This window comes from Palaemon carinicauda, chromosome 41 (genome assembly GCF_036898095.1).
Source record: "Palaemon carinicauda isolate YSFRI2023 chromosome 41, ASM3689809v2, whole genome shotgun sequence".
Classification (NCBI taxonomy): domain Eukaryota; kingdom Metazoa; phylum Arthropoda; class Malacostraca; order Decapoda; family Palaemonidae; genus Palaemon; species Palaemon carinicauda.
In genome coordinates this window covers 35,333,147-35,354,449 of record NC_090765.1, presented here as the reverse complement: position 1 = coordinate 35,354,449, position 21,303 = coordinate 35,333,147, and the positions used below count along the sequence as shown (strand labels likewise).

Sequence of the window (21,303 nt, the reverse complement as noted above, 5' to 3'; positions counted from 1 at the left end):
ATAGCAAAAACACTTCAAAGCATCACTGAAGGGCTAGTATAAATGGGCTTTATCTAGTCATATCATAACTTTCAAAAGGAATTAAAGTCTTCTAAATAATAAAGAAATTCTGAAAAGAATTAAAGCTTTTAAATTTCATTAATACAAGCCAATAAAATTAAGATCGTTCTCTTTAGAGAGAACTTTCCATTTCTAATCTACCTAAACTCTCTATTTATTGCTTAAAGTAAAATCTGCAAGATATGCCATTCTGTGTAAAAAGAAAAAAAAAAGATGGGATACTTTGTGTAAGGTAATAAGTTCACACCTCTATTATGTGTTTAACTGACCCACCTACTAATTTGTTGTACCAAATAGCTACTTAATGAGCTTAAATTATCTTACTCGCTCCTGAGCACTTCTTTCCAAAACATGCCACGCTGACTTCTGAGAACTTCTGCGCAGAAAACTTCAGCAACATCTTAGGTCTATTCAGAAATTTTTGCCAAAGCTTTCCACCAAGGAATAAAACAAAAGAATAAATGCTATAAGGTTTCCATTAATCAGTGAAAATATTGGTAGAGATGATCTTTACCCGCTGCCGTGACTGTTGGTTTCTTCCCAGCAGATAAGGAAGGGTTTGGCAACTAATTTAAAAGAGGGAGGGTACAAAGGTAGGGAGAGGGATTTTCTTTATTTTTTCATCTAGAAAGCATCATGTGAAGGATCAATTTTGTTTATTTTTTTTCTTCTTTTGTTTTAGTCCGCCTAATTCTTCAGTGAAAGAGATACTGAAGGTATGTTTAGCTAGTGTAACGATTGTTTATATAGGGTAAGACTGTTGATATAACTGAAGGTTGTTTGTTTATTTTTATTTATAGTTTGGAATGGCAGCGAATGTCTTGTTCAATGTTTTTTTATTTTTTACTGAACACAGCAGGAGAACATTGTATTTTGAATGCGGGATTATTTACAATAAACTTTAGAAGTGTTTTGTTTACTTATAAGTATTACTTATCTTTGTCATTGAGAATAATAGTTTAGTTAGCTAGGAGTGTTCATAAGTGTTTTTTCTATTTATATTTCCAGGCCATAATTCTTCCTTTGGAGCTCCTCATTTTGAATGCGAGTGATTGTTGCTGACCCTGAATGGGCTGATCTTGGAGGATAGTGATGCGAATGTTGATAACTTGGCCTAGACAAGAAATTGAATTGTTCTTTAAAGATTGACGACAACGATGATGATGATAACAAATTGGCCCGAAAACGGAATAAGACATTTTCTTTGAATACTTCCTAAAGTGATTTATAGCTCTACGGAGCTATAGCAGTGCACGGTTTAGACTATTGAGTTTTGTGTGGACGACATACACAGAGTATAAACATATATACAGTGTACAGTATATATACAGTATATATGAATATACATATACAGTAGCCTATATATACTATGGTTGTGTAGTATGTTTTAGTTCTAAGTTTTGTTAGTGTGTTTGCTTTATTGATGTTGTTGGTTTAGTTTTTAGTATAAAACAATAGTCTTCAGGATTATGTTTACTGTAGTTTAAATGTCCTTTCTATCCAGGAATCTGGTTCCCAATAACATAAGGGGAAAGTTTGTTGTAGAGACCACAGTCAGCCAGTTTGAGTCAAGGGTATGTTTTTTTTTCATATCCCACTAAAATCAAGTTGGCACTTCCACCCCATAGCTTGTTCTATTCGGAGGCAAGTTTAAAAATCCTGCATTTTTTTAACTTAACAGATATCATATATGTTTGCTTCACTAAATAATAAAAATAGAATACAAAAAAAAACTACAGAATGGCAATAAATATAGGGCAGAAAAGATAATTCAAGCAGTTATAATACTAAACTATAAAACTTACCTCATTATCATCAATATCATTCATTTTCTTTGAATACTTCCTAAAGTGATTTATAGCTCTACGGAGCTATAGCAGTGCACAGTTTAGACTATTGAGTTTTGTGTGGACGACATACACAGAGTATAAACATATATACAGTGTACAGTATATATACAGTATATATGAATATACATATACAGTAGCCTATATATACTATGGTTGTGTAGTATGTTTTAGTTCTAAGTTTTGTTAGTGTGTTTGCTTTATTGATGTTGTTGGTTTAGTTTTTAGTATAAAACAATAGTCTTCAGGATTATGTTTACTGTAGTTTAAATGTCCTTTCTATCCAGGAATCTGGTTCCCAATAACATAAGGGGAAAGTTTGTTGTAGAGACCACAGTCAGCCAGTTTGAGTCAAGGGTATGTTTTTTTTTCATATCCCACTAAAATCAAGTTGGCACTTCCACCCCATAGCTTGTTCTATTCGGAGGTAAGTTTAAAAATCCTGCATTTTTTTAACTTAACAGATATCATATATGTTTGCTTCACTAAATAATAAAAATAGAATACAAAAAAAACTACAGAATGGCAATAAATATAGGGCAGAAAAGATAATTCAAGCAGTCATAATACTAAACTATAAAACTTACCTCATTATCATCAATATCATTCATTAGAGAAAATTCGTTGTCATCTAAATACAGGCAGAGTCTTGTCAGTTGATTATCTGCTAAAATTAAAGTTCGTAGCGTCTCTAAGCGAATGTGACGGCGATGAATACATGAGCCAGGTGTTGGAGATGAGCTGTGAGAGCCAAGGGGAGAGTTTGTGCTCCCTCTTACTCGGCTTATGCCTAAATTTTGCCCAAATTTTCGACCTGCATAAGCGTGTAGAGGAATATAGGAATAGGGATGGATTTTACTAGAGAATTCTACTAGCACATACAGGGGAGGGAAAGAAAAAATGTCATGTATTAAGTTGTACACGACCTACTGTATAATCATCATAATTACACAGTACTGTATATCATTTAAAAGAAGTTGGAGCTTTCACTTGTTTCATTAACCATTTGAAAATTAAAAAGGTATTCATAAAATTGTTTCTATTGATTGATACAATATTCTCAGATAATAAATATATATAAATAGCTATTAGCTGTCCTTTGAAATAATTCTAATGAAATTGTAATAAGCAAAATACAAGATTCACGAAATTGGATCTAATAAAATAAATCTTTAAAGTACACACTTAAAAATTATACAATATAAAACTTATTTACTACTTCATAACTACCAGACTTTCCTTGAAGATACTAACAGTGGGCTTGCTAATTAAAATGGAAAATTTTACCTCTACATATAAATATGCAATAAAAATTCACTATTGGTGATGTAATAAATGCAGATGTTTTAAATCAACAGATATTTTCAGGAACAATGACATTTCCTAATGCAGAGGATACTGTAAATTTCAATCTAAGCTCTTCAAAACATCTTACTACTATTGCAAATTTTAAAACAAATAATTTCCTTAGTAACATATGCATGAGTTCTATGTCAAAAACAGCCACATTCATAAAAAAAAAATAAAAAATATCCTTAAACACATTCAAAATTTACTAAACTTAAATATTACTATTCTACAGTACTGTTCATAACCTTTGGCAATGAAGTTGACATAACCCCTTACCTGAACATGAAAGTTTTGCACTCTTAGTTAGCTCTGCAAGAGCATAGCAAGAAGAATGACTCGACTCGAGGCTCTCTAAGGATTCGCTACGACTCACTGTAGGCCAGGCTCGGATACGATTATGGGACAAGTCTAATTGTTTCAAGCCAACAGGATAACAGCTGGCTGCACCCATCTCATGTAGTCTGAAAGAAATTTAGTACACTTGAAGGCCTTGTGAAAAATACTTGCTACTAAACCCGTAAAGATGTATCATGCTCAATTTTTAAATTATGTTCAATTCTTACATAGCAGAAAAGGTATCTAAGCAACCTACTCATATATGAACACTTGTAAGATAGTTGCAAGCTGTAACTTCATTAATGCATTTAGTAAGAGCATCAAAAATATCTAGGCTAAGCTACATTACAGAAATTATTAGGTTTCAAGGATAAGGATTACTTTTGAACTGTTTTAATCCAATGTCATTCCATTGTGTTTATTATTAGTTATACTTGAACACCAGATTCAATGATATGCAAGTTTCAACACTACTTAGAAACTTAATTCCAAATATTACTTCTGTTGAATAAATTTTGCAAGCTAAACAACTTCCTGAAGGTTAAGAAAAATCTATTCCAAAATCATCTCCAGTCCTAATGCTTTCCCACAAAACTCTCATTTCTTCCAAATGAAATGATTCCTATCATTCATCATTTTCTTTAAATAAGCAATTTCTATTTAAACAAATTGATTCACTTTCAACCGCATTTCCTCCGATTCACTTTTAACTGCATATTCTCTGTTGTATCTCAGTTCTTTCAACAATTTTCATGTGAAACATATTTAGCAGAGTATTCATCTAAAGAGCTTCTATACTTTTTAGTTCATTTCAACTCAGCATCCACTATATATTTCCACATAGGAGAGTTAGCCAGGGCCTTTCTACTGTATATAATCAGCTACATGCTTCCATAACATTTTTTCATTATCCAGAATCCAGCCTCTTGGACAACTCCTGCTACCTTCGTTGTTTCACCTCCCAACTCATGAAGTTACTTCTACTTATGTGTTCATCTAATTCTACATATATTACCATCATTACTACATTAAACATCAACATACACTGCTCTATCTTCCAGAATTCTATTTATCATCAATCTTACAATTACAAACATCCCCTTTCAATTTTCTCCTCTTACATACACATTCAACGCTTTTCAGCATTTTGTACGTTTTCTTCATTATTATTAAATTACACTTTATCATTATAAGAATAAATTACTTCAGGTTAAATTCATTATCCAATTTCTTATACTGTATCACAAACTTGGGAGTATCACCAACTCCCTAGGATAGCTGAACTTTTTTATTGAATCATCTCTCACTGTCCATCTCATGCAGAGCCAAAGTTAGTTACAGTTATAAAGTTTTTATATTACAGTACTGTATGAATTTTCAAATAATATACTTTTATAAATACAATTTAATAAGGTATTACCATAAATAACCAAAATTTATATAACATACAGTACTCTATCATAAATCTGTAATCATCCATAATACATTTATTCTTTTAGAAATAAAAGAAATGACTGTATTTAATTACCTGTTATAACTAAGATTGAGACGATTAAGGGACAATGCTAAACACGCGATGCCAGATGGGACGCAGGTAAATGCATTGTGTGATAAGTTTAACGACTGCAAACGTGACAACGTTTCCTCCTCTGTGTCTCGAACTCCAACAAGAGATTCCTGAATATCAATTGAATTGGACCAAAGGCTGTGATGCTTCAGTTCCCGACGTCTACAGCATGTGACAACATTTCCATGTTTACCTAGAGACAGTACCCTGGAAAAAAAAAAAAATGTTGAATTGAACAATGAAATCGAAGCTCTGAAAACCAAGTTAAAGGTAATACTGAATAAAAAAAACTGAATTCTAAAAATCTAACAACTTTAGCATTGTACAGTGAATAAAAACTTCCACTAGATACACCAGACTTCAGATTGAAGTAGAAAATCTCATTACCTCAAAGAGTTATTTAAATAGTTTAATCAGACCACAGAAATATAACAAAATCTTGGCTCACATAAGTGTGGCCCATAAAAAAGGGGAAAGCTTCCGTGTAAGGCAATGTTTGTATTTACAAAATAAAGTCTAAAAATAATTTGTTTGTACGATGGAAAGCTCAGTATCTTACATACTGAAAATCCATTTAAGCGACCTACTTCATGGACTGACCTATCATCTAAAAACATGTCCCATTAAATATGATCTTTTATTCACAAACTCAAAAAGAATATTAAGGTCAGACTCAACAGCTAAAGCCGAAAAGATTCAGATAAAAATGGTAAGTGCGGAAGACAGCAGTTATCACATTGGGATAACACTTGAGAAAAATATATAGTGTTGATCTAATATATACCAAAATCTGTTGTATTCAAATATGTAGGATCACTCCAAGATTTTATTTTAAGCTTTGCAAAGAATTACTTGAATGATCATAACTGTCCAATAAACAAAAATTGTTGTTTATCTCATTAAGTAAGTAAGGGTAATAATTAAAGTCCAGATAACATAAGGGAAGCTTCTAAAATGATCAGGATAACAGAATGAATTAAATGAAATGATGATAAAACTGTCATGCCCAATGAAAGGACTATCTAAAGTGAAGCTACCATGAGAAAAAAATGAACAAGAAAAAGGAGAGGCCCCACAGGCTTGCAAACATTTAACTTAGTCAACTTGTACAATTGAGGGAAGAAGACATGAGCCCTGAGCTAAGGGAAAACACACAAGAACAGGTCCTTTGAAAATTAAATATCAAATTTCAGTATGAGGTAATTTTTTCTTTTATATTTTCTTTACGGTATTACCTACAGTACTTTTGTTGGCTATGTATAAATGGAACGCCAATACTAAATCCATGGATAAGGAGGGTGGATTCAGACAAAATATCTTCAAGATATTAGTGTCCAATACCGGTCATTTGCTGAAATTTGACCATTCACACACAATATGCTTTTATTCCTATGAACCTTCTCTGCCCTTCATATTGCTTTTCTCTCTCAAAACTAGTTAATTGGTAACTTCTACCATAAAATTAAAATTTCCATCTTCTATCCTTATAATTCCACTTCACCTCTAGTGAAGTAAACTGTACTGTACTGTGTCACATGCTGTGGGCAAAAGTCTGATGAACCTACCATGATATGAATCCTAGTTGTACCTACCAGTTCTGGTGTACCAGTGTACAAGTCAGTAAGGAATCTGTTGATACATAGTGCATTTAAGTGTCGATAGCCACTCCTCGAGCCTCTCTCTCAAATTACTTCAGGTCCTTCTATTGTGAACCCTTGCATTTCTGTGATCCGGTCAGCTTTTTATGATCACGTCATTCCGAGATAGAAGACTGGGCTTGTAGCCTATATCCAAATACATGTATCCCTCATCTCAGTTAAGCGAGCAACCTTTGTTTACATTCATTAACAATGTGCAATATTAGATGATTCCTGTAGAATGGGATGATTTACAGTTATTTAAATCTTTTTTAAAAGTTTGGTTGGAGCTCAGAAACAATTGCATCATGTTTCGAAAGGCAGTGGGGATCAGTCTCGCGTGGATTCAGCCCCTACTAGCTACTCTCAAATTTTCTGTAGCAGTGTTAATATGGGTGCTAGTACCTCTACTACTGAAATGAGTCCCTTGCCAAGGTGCAGATGGAAAGAGGAGTAAAGAAACAGAAAGGTCTGAATATTCCATTTTGGAAGATTCTATGTAGCACAAACTAGAAAGTGAGGAGGAAGTCAAAAGGCTGAGTCAAGTAAGGTTATCTCCTTTTCAGTCTTTGAGAAACCTTAATGCAAAATTTTATCTGAATAGAATGGTCCAGGTAAGTGCTCATAATTCTTATTCTATTATATCGTCAAATGCTGCGGCTTCTAATAAGATGTATACACCGAAGCTTTCTAGGTTTTCATGGAAGATGAGCCTACTATATTTACCCAGCTTTGAGATACAAGCAATGTGAATGCCAGATCAGTATAGAAATAAGTAATTTCATCATTAAAATATTGTTTTTGAAAATACTTTCCAGTATTATGGTATATTCCTCGCTACAAAAAAAAAACTAAGTCATGAATGGTTGGTCATGTGTTCTGTACACATACCCTATTGTACTATAAAATACGCTTACCTACATTCTTTGTTATTCATAAAGTTATTCATAACTCACCGGGTATCTGGGGTCTTTCGACGAGCTGGAGACTCTTCCGTTGAATCCTCCAGAAGATTAAGCTGTAGTTCACTTGTAGATGATAAGCTTTCTTCATCACTAATTTCATTCACTGTTTCAGTACTAAACCCTGAAAATTTATTCATTTTTAAAAAGTTGAAAATGGTATAATTATATGACTGATAAAACTATATTACAAGAGTGTATCACCAAAAATCTTTAGTTTTTTACCTAATTCACTTCCTATACCATCAGGTCTTGTAGGAAGGTCGTGTAAAAGGTTGAGAGAGGCATTGAGTTCCCTTAGTTTTGGAGCAGTCCAAATTTTGTAAGGAAGGACTGACAATTTGTTATTCGAAACATCAAGGTGCTGTAGTGCTGGAAGCATAAACAATCCATCGGGGAGGGAATCTAACCTATTATCCTAAAAGAAGGAGACAAATCAAAGGTCAATAAATAGACAAAGTTCTTATGAAAAATATCCTTAATTAGTACTTAATTCTAAGATATATAAAATTCACAAAATTTACATGTAAAAAATTTTAAATTAGGTTTTCCCACCTGTAAATGAACTTCTTCCAAGACAGAAACAGGACCAAGGAATAATTCTTTTTTAGATCCTTTTCGTGGTAATGTGACAGTCCCATCAACAAACTGCCCAATGGTGGAGGGTAACTTTTCTATTTTGTTTTGCGCAGCATTTAAAGTCTGAAAAGTAATTCACAATACCTTCTCAGATTATGTATTCACTTGAAGATTTTCAACAAAAGTAATTGAAAATATCCACAGTTTAACAAAAAATCACCATTATGATGTCATATTGTATTGTATTGTATATACACAACTTGATTATAATATCCATCAATCCAACTGTACATGAATTTTCATGGTGGAAAAAGTACACAATGAATACCAGTAATTTTAATACTGTACTTCATGAAGTTTTCATATTCTCTCATTTCATATATAGAATTTATCAAGTATAGAGAGTATTACTTTTTCATGTTAAAAAACCATACCTTTAAACTAGGGAGTTGGAAGATCATGTCTGGTAACTGGGTGAGAGAATTATTTGAAATATCTAGACGAGTTACAGCATACAATGCAATCACCTGATTTCTTGGACTAAGCTTTAACTTGGGATTGAGATTTACCGAAGCATCTATTAACCACTGGTCCTGTAAATGGAAAGATTCATTTAGTGGGGTTGCATTGCTATGGTTATTAATGTTTTCTTTTTCTGCTTCTCTTTACTTTGATGTCAAATAAGTTTGACAACTTCAAACTTGCAATTTGTATCCAAAATAGACCAAGATAGCTAAAAACTTCCAAATCTTACAATGCCCTTCTCACTCTAAAAACATTCAAACTTTAAACATTTTTTCTTCTCTGGATCAGCAAAATTCACAGAATGGATTGCTTCAATACTTTTTTTTCAAAAGACATCAAGTTGACTTTTGGTTTACCAGAGTCCAAATATTTCCATATTTTTATAATTTCCTTATTGTAAGAATTCTATGAGAAATAATAATAAAACACTAATAGCAATAATAATGGTGTACTGATATAATAGCGAAGCATCAGCAGCAATTAAATAATAAAAATAAAGACAGTAATAACATACTGATAATCCTCCATAAGTAAAATGCACACCTTGGCTTTCTATCAATTCAATGAAAACATTATTTACACAGGAACTAACCTTAAGATATGAAAGACAGCGCTGACCATGCCAGTTAATCATGACGGGAGTGGTAGGAGACAGGGATGAGTATACACCACCAGAATTGCTAACACTAAGAGAGCTAAACTGCTGACTGGGTTTAATCTCCATGGCTCTCTTATTAACCTTAAATTCAGGATCTGGGTGTGCCTGAAATTTATAAACCAAATGAGAAACAATTACTCTGGTTAGCAAAATATGTGATGATGATTTTAAGGAGCCTTTTCCTTTACATTTCAAGATTTTTACATACTGTAGAAACCACTACAGTACTTGAGGTAGCCTTACACTACAGTTAAGCTTTGATATCATATTCATAATACTTTCAAAATTATTCTGATCCATTAAAATGTGACAGAAAACCCATGGTTAGTTTTACTGATATTAATAGTATGAAGCACTGCTCCTGAGAGCAGACATTTGCTTCAGAGGGAAGGGAGGAAGATCTGACATTAACACTATGCTTTAAATGTATGGAACAAAATTCTATGTAGAATAAGCATCAGTTCATATTAAAACAAATGACTCCCAACATAGCTGAATATTCATTTACAATGAAAGGTAACTGAGGTAAATATTAAGGTCCTGAATGGGGCAATGTCATAACGCAAGACATTACTGTTTAAATATTTATTTCTGTAGTAGAGCTAAAGTAGAGATATTTGTGATGATATTTGAAATGAGGATATAGGATACTTAGCATAAATTCCACTCACAATTCAAGATTAAAAAAATCCACCATGGGAGTCTTGAAAGAGGAACAGCTGGTGTTTAATGGCTCTGACAGTAAACAGAAAGGTTTTGATTCCTTCAACACATGCTGAATTGGACTCGATTAATCATCTGTCCAACCTAGCAATTACGTCAACAATGAAATCAGGAAAGGGGAGACCTACCGATTGACAGTTTCTGGAGCTCGTCTTATACTGATAATACACATATTGTAATAAATACCTTATTATAGATAAAACCTTATGGAAGAATTATTTCATAGCATTGTATTCAATTATTTATGATACAGTACAGCAAAAGACCTGACTAAGGTTCTATACAGGAAAGAGTACAGTATTTGAAAGGGTATCCATACTGACAAAGCTATCTGATCTGGCAAGTCAAAGAAGTTCAGTTAGACTTGGCTCTAAGGTTCCAGGAAAAATGTGGAGGATCTGTACTATTCTATAAAACAGACATGGACACTTGGAAAGAAAAAGGGAGGAGATTTGAAGAGGCATGACTAATAAATGCTTAGAATCATTAATGAAGTAGAGTAGGAATCCAATTACTGTATAGCTGAAGATGCAATTAGCTGAGGTGCATTGCAGCTGGGAAAAAATTAAAGGGCTAAATTATAAGTGGAGAAAAAAGATTTTCATTCTGTTTGTGTCATGTGTCAAGAACAACAAAGTGATTTAAAACGTAGATGTCTGGAATGTACTAAGTTACCACACTTTATGGAAAAATATGTCAAAGTAGTGTCTAACTGGATTCATGATAGGGACTCTAAATTTTGAAAGGAAAGATTATTCAAAATCAAGGGAGAGTTCAAAGAAGGCTTTGTAGTGGATTTGGGGGGTGATGTAGAAATTAGCGTTCAAACGCATATTGAACAGTCCAATACTCATGATCAGATTGATGGGGTTAAATATCAACTAATAGAGTTTACTGTTAGGAGAAAGTTGATCCGTTTATGCTGTCTAAGGTGCTAACACTCATTCAGACAATTACTGTATAGTATTCCTAGCCTAATCTGTACATTTTTTAACCCTAGGCTACCTTCGCAAATTGTTTTGCCGAACAGTTCCTTTTTACTATTTACCATCTGTTGATTGGAATGATAGTAATCACTACATTACAGAATAAAATGCTTTTCCACAAGCTTTGATATCTCAATTTGGTCCAGTTCCTTATATTGCAAAACTTTAACCTTTCTTCAATACATTACTATATTGAATTTTACTTTGGACAATGGAATTTAAAGATAAAAGAATGGAACAAGAGTGCTGACCATTACATTATATTTCTCCATCCACTCTGGAACAAGCACCGATGAATGGCTATTCTTTGCCCTAATTAACAATGCGGCATGTCGTATTACATCTATTTCAGAAGAAACACTAATATAAAGCAACAAAACCCCATTAACAATCATTTGAAAATCACAGGAAAAGAATATTCATCTTTTAACTTACCTTTAGTGCTAAAAGTTTAGATACAATAATTTCATCTTTGGTATGAGCAGCAATAAAAAGTGCTTTACACTCGTCATCTCGAGCATGATTCTTAAGCAGCAAATCCAGCATTCCCAAATCGCGATTTCTGCAAGCTTCAACTAGAGCTGTTGATCCTGTTGAAATTTCATGACATATTATACCTGTCATTAGATTGGCAAGATAATAATTATGTCTAAATACAGTATGAACTTACTATCATTCATATAATATGAATACGTATGTATGTTAACAGATTTGTGGACAACTAATATAGCAACAGTAAAATTTGCTGAAAATTTGAATGACACATACTGCAAAGACAATTTCCTTTAAAACATCTTTAACTGATCTATACTTGTGACAGAGAACAGATGATGTTACCAAACATATAATAATAATTAAACCATTAAAAAAATAACAGTACAGTTTAATTTCCTGTTAAAAAATTGCTACAGAAAGTAATTTCAATTTTTCAGTAAGAAGATAATAAAGCTTTATTACAAACAAACCAAAATTAAGTATAAAATATCCCAAATTATGAAATATTTAAATTCATTTCCATTACAATTACAATAAAATCAGTTTTTCACCACCAAGAATCTAAAAATAAAATGCATTAAAATATTACATATTCCTTTAATATCATTACATTTAACTTTATCAGTACATGAGAAATTGAACTACGGTACTAACCTGTGAAAATGTATTCATCTTCAGCAAGCCTTGCCATTTCATCATCAGGGAGATACACACGTAAATTAGGGTTTGCTCCTGCTGCTAGTAGCATTGATACAATGCTATGATGCTTATTTTTCACAGCTATGTGCAGCGCTGTTTCTGTAAGGACAAAATAAAAATTATTTAATCTGTGATGTTTATAAACTTATATACTGTCTAATGTACTTGAGTGCACATTATAAAAATAGGAAATTCTCATTTGGATTCTGTTTTCTCCTCATACTGTAATCCCCTTTTGCTCAACAGAACACCGCCAAAATCTAAGGCTTACTTCTTTTCAATACTTTTCTTTTAACTTGATATGAGCATTGAGGTGCCTCTCCTTTCAACCTTATCCATCAAAAGAATAAATAATTGCAAAAGAATATCCCCTTATGAAGAATTCTTAAAAATGATTGTTGAACATGCTAACACATCTTTCCCTAGTGTATCTGATAAAATCTCATAATCTCTACATGAACCGCAATACTTACTAAATTCTAGTAGAGCTAAAAAAGGAAATAAAGGACATATTAAAGTGCTGTAAGTCCCTACATATGAACAGGATGTGTTCTGAGAGTGGATTCTCAAGTTAAAATGTTCTCAAGTCAAATAATTAACTTAGGTATCCAACGCATTACCCCCAAACCACAACTCTTTAATTGTTTTAGTTATCTAATCTTGCTTGCTAACATTTGAGAGTTAACTTACAAATGCATCACAAATTCCTACAGTTATTTCTACATAATACAATGCTCGTAAATTAAGCCAAAAGCTTTGCATTCTGTTTTGCACTTATTAAAAACATTTGTTTATATTTTACACACAGGTTCTTATCTTTGAAAGTTTCTATCTAGAGGACTTGATGTATAAATGAAAATAGCCTTACCTGTATTACTGTTGCAATACATATCAATGTCAAGTGGGGATAACATGTTTTCTTTGGAATTATTTTCTGTTCTAACAAGATTCAATTTTGACATCAAGGCCTGGATGCCACCAGAGATACGGTGCTTTGTTGGACTCGTCACTTCATCACTGTTCTCAGCTACATCAGTACTGACTTCAATACTTGTTTTTGAGTTTTCTCTGCTACTTGACTTGGAGTCATTACTAATAGTTTCGTGATTCTTTTGGTGTCTTTCCTTATCTGATTCTTCTTTGGTCTGAAACAAAAAAGGGTGCAGAATTCAGTATACAGTGCTATAATTCAACAATTTCTTATAAGAAAGTAAAATTAAACATTGGTCTAAGTAGTTTAATGCACACTTTTTCCCTTCCAAGTGTGCATTCCATAAAATGAAATATCATAGATTAAAATCTATACGGTTAAAAGTACCCATAACAATCTCCAATAAAGCTATTTTTATAAAACCATATGCTAATTGGTAACATAAGAAGCATTATTCCCCTGCTGATAGAGAACCTGAATTATTGCACATAATACGAAATCATTTACATTCTTTGTGTGAAGATAAGTTAGGGATGGTTTGAGGTAATGTGACAAGAAGAGACTGGGGGACAATTTAGGTCCAGTAATATAGGGTAAAAGCTCACAAAAAAATCAGTCCATAATAGTCTGGATAATAACAATCCTCAATGATTTCAGACTGATGGTTAATACCATAATTTTTTATCTGTGGTAACTGAAAAAGGCTAAATGATTAAGGAGTGCAGCTTGGCCACATTAAAACAATGTTTTTTTGGGTAGCTTCAAATTCTCCAAACTTTTTGTATTTCCCAACCGATTTCTTTCATTTAAAAAGTATTTGAAAGATAATTTTATATAAAAAAAAATTTGGGAAGAGGAAATTTTATTTTAATATTCTATAGGTATTATTTCATCAATGTATAGAAGATCTTTCAATTGTGACTATTTTTCCTTTGGAAGTTATTTTTTATTTCAAAGTAAATTTCTTGATTATAGGCTATAGAATTCTCTATCTTTTCATGCTTGAATAACAAAAATTAGTCAATAACCAAAATAGTAGATGCAATTTTTCTCTGAAAATTTCATATTTTGAGAAATTGGACTTAAAGTTTGGGGGGATAATAGACTTTACTATGTATAAGTACTGTGTGGACTTTTAGTGGTAATCTTTCTCACCACTGTAATCATAGGGACAATCATTATATTTTAGGATTATTTACTTCCCAGTGGTAAGCCCCTTCCCTCACATTAAAAAACTCTGCTTCCAAAACAATATAAATATATGCATTTACCAAATGCGCACACATGAGCAAGATTTGCTAACCTGACATTCTTGTCTGAACATTTATTAGGACAAATTTTGGCTTATAGCCAACTTAGTTATCGTCTCTTGACCCTTTATGCATCTTTCAGAATAATCTTGAAACAAAAACTGCATTTATGTAAACAAGTAGACAAAAAAATAAGAGAAACATACGTGCAGCAAATGTTTATTTACGAATATAGTACGATGAGAAAACAAATAATCTATTCCTCAGAAAGTCGTAGAAAATTGTGGAATTATTGTACATGGGATACTAAAATAAATAAGTTTCCCAGGAATTTTTCAAGAATTGTAAATAAATAATTACTCAGGTCAGAAAATGGTTGCGTATGGGAATGGACACGCTTGTGTACATATATAAAAAGAAATCTTTAGAAATATCAATTCCTTAAAAGCAAAACCTATCTGAAACATGAGATATAGTTGTTCTGGCCAAAAATGAAGTAATCTGACTTTCCAAAAATTTCATGCAAAAGGTTGAGAGTCTCTATCCTTAAATTTTATGCAAGAGGTCGTGAGTCTCTACCCTTAAGTAGGTATAGTAAACTCTCACCTAATTATGTAATGGAAGCTAGCCTTAATCCTGTGAACACATGATCTACCTTATTTCATCTAAAAATCTGGTAAAATACATTTATTAGTGAATCTTATTAACAAATAATATAACAGATATAAAAGAAATAAAAAACAGTACTACAATACCCACCTTTACTTTGGTTGCTTGGACTTTATGTTTAAGTAGAAGATCAACTAGCTTTTGATTTCCAACGTAACAAGCTAAGTACAATGCACTCTGCCCTGTCACATCCTTCATGTTTATGTCGAAAGCCATATCATACTCAAACTGATTTGTTTTTTCCCTGAAAATTAAGAAAGAACATCAGAAATAACAATAAATAGCTTTATATTGTTATTTTCTCATGGAGAACTTTTTCAACCTATAGTGAATTAGCAGCATTTTATATCTATCAAGCTTAGAAGGCAAGATGAAATTTCTGAGATAATAATTGAGAAAATACAAATAAAAGAAATATCATAAATAGATTTTCCCAAATTTCACCTATCTTTGATACTTGGGAGAGACTTCACTCACAGTTCAATGTTTATGATTATCAAGTGAATTACTTAGGCTTAGATAAAAAACACCTTTAAATGAAAGATTTCGTCTCACAGTAAACAAACTTCCAGTGAAGAAACTTCAAATTGTAGAACCTTCCAACTCTAATCTCCTTGGACTTTATTACAGTACATTTATTTTTAAAATAAAATATTTACATAAAAATTCCAGTTCAACTAACCAGTACTTTTTCAATGCCTCTTCTGGATATGGATACTTAAGTAAAAGCTCCAAAACAGATGCATGGCCATTAATAATACAAGCATGCAGCGGTAACCATCTTTCCACTGTCGAAACATTCACGAGAGTTGGAAATTTCTGAAAAAAAAATATATACAATGCGATTAGAAATGTAAAAATATTTTATGTTCAAAATAATCTTAAAATATGTAATGCTGATGACATAAAAATTGAAAAATCCACAATGATGTTTAAGAATTTGTACTTAACTGTATAAAAATATTTATCTAAATTTACAATGAGGTCATTGTACATCTAAACAAATATATTCCATGTTTTTTTTTTTTTAAATATTAATGTGGATTTTATTTCATGTAGTCCTAATAATTCAAACAAAACCTTGGAGCAACATATAAAACTTTAAGATTTTCTGTAACTAAAAGAAAAACATATTGCAGTAAAGTACTTAGAGAATAAAAAAAAACTTATTTCTTCTATAAAAAATTAAGATTTACTAAAAACCAAACAAAAGCCAAAATTCCTCATTTACAGTAAAACACTCAGCACAATATTGGAACTAACAGTAAACAAAACTATCTTTTTTAGCAAACTTAGTCATTAAAGTATTGTTCTGCTGTTTTGTTTATAAAGGGACATGAAATCTCATTGAAACTCAGCTTTGGTAAAGTCTTCATTTCTTACCTTAAGTAGCATTTCTGCAATATCCCTACGACCATAATAACATGCAATGTACAAGGGAGAGTATTTTGTGACAGGATGGATTCTGCCATCTGCTCCATGGTCCAGCAAAAGTCGAACCATCTCCCGTTGTCCCTCTTCACATGCTCTGTAATAATTCATACAATATAGCATACGTTTACATCACATAATATGAAGGAAAATGTGAAAGGTAAAATATTTTATACTTTGCTATATTTTTTACAATCACTTACTCCTCAACAGATATACCACACAAGTTAAAAAAAAAAAAGTCAACAAATAAACTTGCAATTGTTAATGTATTATGTTCAGAATACAGGGTACATTCACAAGAAACTCCTGACACATGCTAATAGTAGGTAGCACCATAATGCAAACTAAAGTTCCATATTGATTCAGTATATTTGTTTACAACAAAATAAATTTTATTGGGCTATAACAAGGTTCTTCCATGAAGACTACACTTTTTCCATAACAAGACTACAAGTGATGATTAGGAAAAAAATAGTTTTAAAGTATTGTATTTGTAGTCCTAATATCTATGTCTTCCAGAAACTGATATGAAAGAATCAGAAAACTGACCAGTCAGCAAGGACCATCTAGAGTTTTGAAATGAAGTTATTCTTGGGCAAATATTTTAACACCTCCTATCAGTCAACATTGAGTTTCATTTGATGCTAATGAAATATAGTATCACTATTCTTCTTCTTCTTTGTCTGCATCTTTTCCCACTTTTATGTGGGGTCTATTTTCTCTATTATAGTATCACTATAATTCAACATGGTGCCATATGCGTGATCAAATATATTTGGAAAATTACAAACTCTAATCCTGAACTTGATTAATTGACCTTAGGTTAAGGTCAGTGAAAGGCTACCATGTTTTGTACATTTTCCAGGCTTGGGTTCTTCTACACTGAGAGGGAACATTATCTAATACAGCCAGTGGGAGTAAATATGTAACTGACATTTTTGTTCTATGGCCAAGATGATCTTGTTTCAAATGATATAGCAATGAGAATCTCAAGTAAAAGCCAGTGAAATTACACAAGATTTGACTAAACCATCTAATATTATCAGTAAAAACAAAATATTTTAATAAAGTAAGATAAACATCATTTAAGGACAATGGTAATTGTGCAAAACCTTAATGAAGAAATGCCCTTTAATTTCGAAACTGGAAACACTTTCGGGTTCAAAGAAATACAACATCATTTGTAACTATAAGAAATTTGATAATAAGTTTATGTCCAAAGTGAAAATCTTTCAGGTCTCAAAAGCCACAACCCTGTTCAAATCATAAGTTTTCCTCTAAAACATAAGTTTAAAAAGGATACAGAATCTCAACTCAAATGAAAAAAAAAAAAATTAAATATATACAGTTAATGAAGACCCAAAGCATGACTAAAACTCTGTCAAACTAACACAGAAAATAACTCTGAAGACCTATTATTAAAAAAAAAAAAGACATAATATAAACAGTTATATAATTAAGCTCCGATGCACGACAAATTAAAAATATCAACATTAAACCCTACCTCTGGCGAATTCTAAATGTCTTAAAAAATTTAAGTTTCACCTACTCATAATCTTGAGTCATAACCCATAAAGAAATGATCTGCACGTGTAACTCACTTAAACAACAGCGTGTTGGAGCCATTTGGTGCGGAATTGATGATAATTTCGGCTTCGGCACCCAAATCTCTGAGGATGGCCTTGGCCCGTGAGACATCTCCCCGGCTGCATGACTCTCGCAGTGCCGAATGCAATTCCTGGCGGGCAAGTTCACGTGCATCTGTAAACAAAAATTAACTATATATAAAATCCTGAAGAGAAATCAATAAGTAACTATTACACACACACAGATATATATATATATATATATATATATATATATATATATATATATATATATATATATATATATATATATATATATGTATATATATACATATATATATAATTATATATATATACACATATATATATCTATATATATATATATATATCAACCAATCTTACTAAGTAGCAACTTTCATTGTTAAAACCAGGAGATAAATAAGACATTCAATGATCTTTCGGTTTGTTTCACAGGAATATATACACTATAAATAATACCAATGTTTTGTGTTATATACATATTAGAATCCATCTATACTAAAAGACACACATGCGAGTAGTTACCAATACTGTTTACACACACACACACACACACACACACACACATATATATATATATATATATATATATATATATATATATATATATATGAAATCACAGAAACAATAACACTTGTTACTTAGTAGCAACTTTAATTGTTAAAAAAAGGAGATACTTAAGACATTCAATGATCCCTGTTTGTTTCACAAGAATATATACAATATGAATAATATCATTGTTTTGTGTTATATGCTCACTAAAATCCTTCCACACTAAAAGACACATATGCAGGTAGTTACCAATACTGTTTAAACTGTATGTATATAAAAATCCACTAATACTCTGCTCTCACAGTTGAAAATTCCTCCTTATATTTTCATCTGAAACTATTTTAATGTTCAAAATATATCAAGCGTTAGGTCTAAAAAGCGAAGCCACTTATAATCACATAAAAAATAGGACTATAGGAAGCATCCTCTATCATTTCCAAATCACTGGAAATTGTGCCATGTGGCATCTAATACTGAGAGGATGAGAATATAACCACTATAGTCCATTTCTTTTAGCGAGTCATATTTGCACCGACTTGCAGCGGTGCCCTTTTAGCTCGGAAAAGTTTCCTGATCGCTGATTGGTTGGACAAGATAATTCTAACCAATCAGCGACCAGGAAACTTTTCCGAGCTAAAAGGGCACCGTTGCGAGTCGGTGCAAATATGACTCGCTAAACGAAATGGACTATAGTTCAAGGGACTAAACGTGAGCTTGCAAAACATATAGAGATAAGAAATTTACTTGGAGGAGATTTATAAATAGGCAATGATGACCCAACAGCATATAATTGCTTTCAAAGAAACTAAAGGGGCACTCAGTAGAAAGCAAATCTCCGCTACGGCAGCCTATGTCTCAAGGTTAGGGTTAATTTGGTCCACCTCTTGTTCGACCTTGACATTTTACCCAGACCTTTCAAACTTGAATCACTTCCACGTCTCCAAATAACAATTAATCTCTGTAAGTTTCACTACTCTGAGTGATATTTTGGCCAGGAAGTTGTTCACAAACAAACAGACAAACATCAGGCGAAAAAATAACATCCTCTCCAACTTCGTTGACGGAAATAATAACAAAATGTCGAAATAGAATTCATAACGCCTTTGACCTCTATAACTTTCAGCCGATTGATAAGACTAGCTTTATAAATACAGGAAAATACTACTCATGCAATTACTATACATAACTGACAGTCGAATTTTAAACTGTCCAAAAATGCACTTTCAAAGGTTCAAAAACCTTAAACGTTTCGCTACATTTACCTATAATAATAATAATAATAATAATAATAATAATAATAATAGCACGAAAGCTGACGCAGATGACAAACACTGACAAGACAATTACGTAATCTGAGGAAGAAGAAGAACACAGCCAAAATCAATGATCCCCATTCCGAAGATTCGACTTCCTCTTCTTCCGTGGCATCGTCGAACATGAAGAAGAAAGATCATCGACCGACGTTTTTAATCATTCCATACATACATACACAAGGTAAAAATTGTCCACACTTCGTCATGGACCACAGCAATGATAATCTTTATGCATTCCTTGTTATTTTACTTTTTCTGCTCTCGGCATACGAAAAAACTATATGCTTTTACGCATTCGTGATTACGAATAACAATGTAGTCATGTTGGCTTGAGTATGCAAATGAATGCTTACACTATATATTTGTATAACAAGATCTACACTTGTAGTAAGGCCACCACATGAGATCACCATAGTTTTGATGTGATGGCACCATGGTTATAACATTAAGGCACCATAATAATGATAAAATGGCATCCAAGAGCCTAAAATGCTATGAAACGGCCTCATAAAATTATCATTTTCGAAAAATAAATCTCATATACACTTCAATCACTCATCACTGGCATCAACACAAGAAAACCACGTCAATTATGACGAACGAATATCAAGCTTAATCATTTCAGTTAAAAACAAGGTCCTGTAACTTCAAGTTTGTTTCATATCTTATCTTGAGTAATGATTCCATAAGTTGATACGAGTGACAGAGAAACTTTTAATCAAATCTTCGCGTAATTATAGTATCAAAGGTCTGTAAACATTTGAACTCTCTCTCTCTCTCTCTCTCTCTCTCTCTCTCTCTCTCTCTCTCTCTCTCTCTCTCTCTCTCTCTCTCTCTCTCTCTCTCTCTGTAAAACAATTATACACAAAACTTGATTGGATGTATAAACATAGATGACTACTACTACTACTACTACAATAATAATAAAAGATGTCTTTAGGTAACTGAAATAAAGTTGGAAAAAAATAAAAATTAAATTTCTGCCCTAAAATATTCAAAAGAGGTTTAATTACAATATCTAACGAGTTTCATTCGCCTGGTAATTGCATTAAAATCGAAATACTACTATATCACTCATAATCACAACCTGTGATTTTAACAGTCT

At 32.2% G+C, this 21,303-nt stretch overlaps 1 protein-coding gene across 12 annotated transcripts in view; it reads right to left on the bottom strand.

Annotated features, from left to right (window-relative positions):
* The window catches only part of Lrrk (Leucine-rich repeat kinase), a 638,733-nt gene that overhangs the window by 75,117 nt on the left and 542,313 nt on the right, over positions 1 to 21,303 (bottom strand). For 10 of the 12 annotated variants that reach the window (XM_068364492.1, XM_068364493.1, XM_068364495.1 and 7 more), the window contains 15 exons: positions 18,310 to 18,469; positions 16,658 to 16,802; positions 15,957 to 16,093; positions 15,365 to 15,518; positions 13,293 to 13,569; positions 12,380 to 12,523; positions 11,666 to 11,820; positions 9,456 to 9,626; positions 8,773 to 8,931; positions 8,315 to 8,461; positions 7,985 to 8,177; positions 7,754 to 7,883; positions 5,122 to 5,367; positions 3,534 to 3,718; positions 2,495 to 2,775 (listed from right to left, as the gene is read on the bottom strand). In XM_068364492.1, coding sequence (XP_068220593.1) covers positions 2,495 to 2,775; positions 3,534 to 3,718; positions 5,122 to 5,367; positions 7,754 to 7,883; positions 7,985 to 8,177; positions 8,315 to 8,461; positions 8,773 to 8,931; positions 9,456 to 9,626; positions 11,666 to 11,820; positions 12,380 to 12,523; positions 13,293 to 13,569; positions 15,365 to 15,518; positions 15,957 to 16,093; positions 16,658 to 16,802; positions 18,310 to 18,469 — 2,684 coding nt within the window. The remainder of the gene's footprint in view (positions 1 to 2,494; positions 2,776 to 3,533; positions 3,719 to 5,121; positions 5,368 to 7,753; positions 7,884 to 7,984; positions 8,178 to 8,314; positions 8,462 to 8,772; positions 8,932 to 9,455; positions 9,627 to 11,665; positions 11,821 to 12,379; positions 12,524 to 13,292; positions 13,570 to 15,364; positions 15,519 to 15,956; positions 16,094 to 16,657; positions 16,803 to 18,309; positions 18,470 to 21,303) is intronic. The other 2 variants (XM_068364489.1, XM_068364496.1) reach the window with 1 other exon arrangement.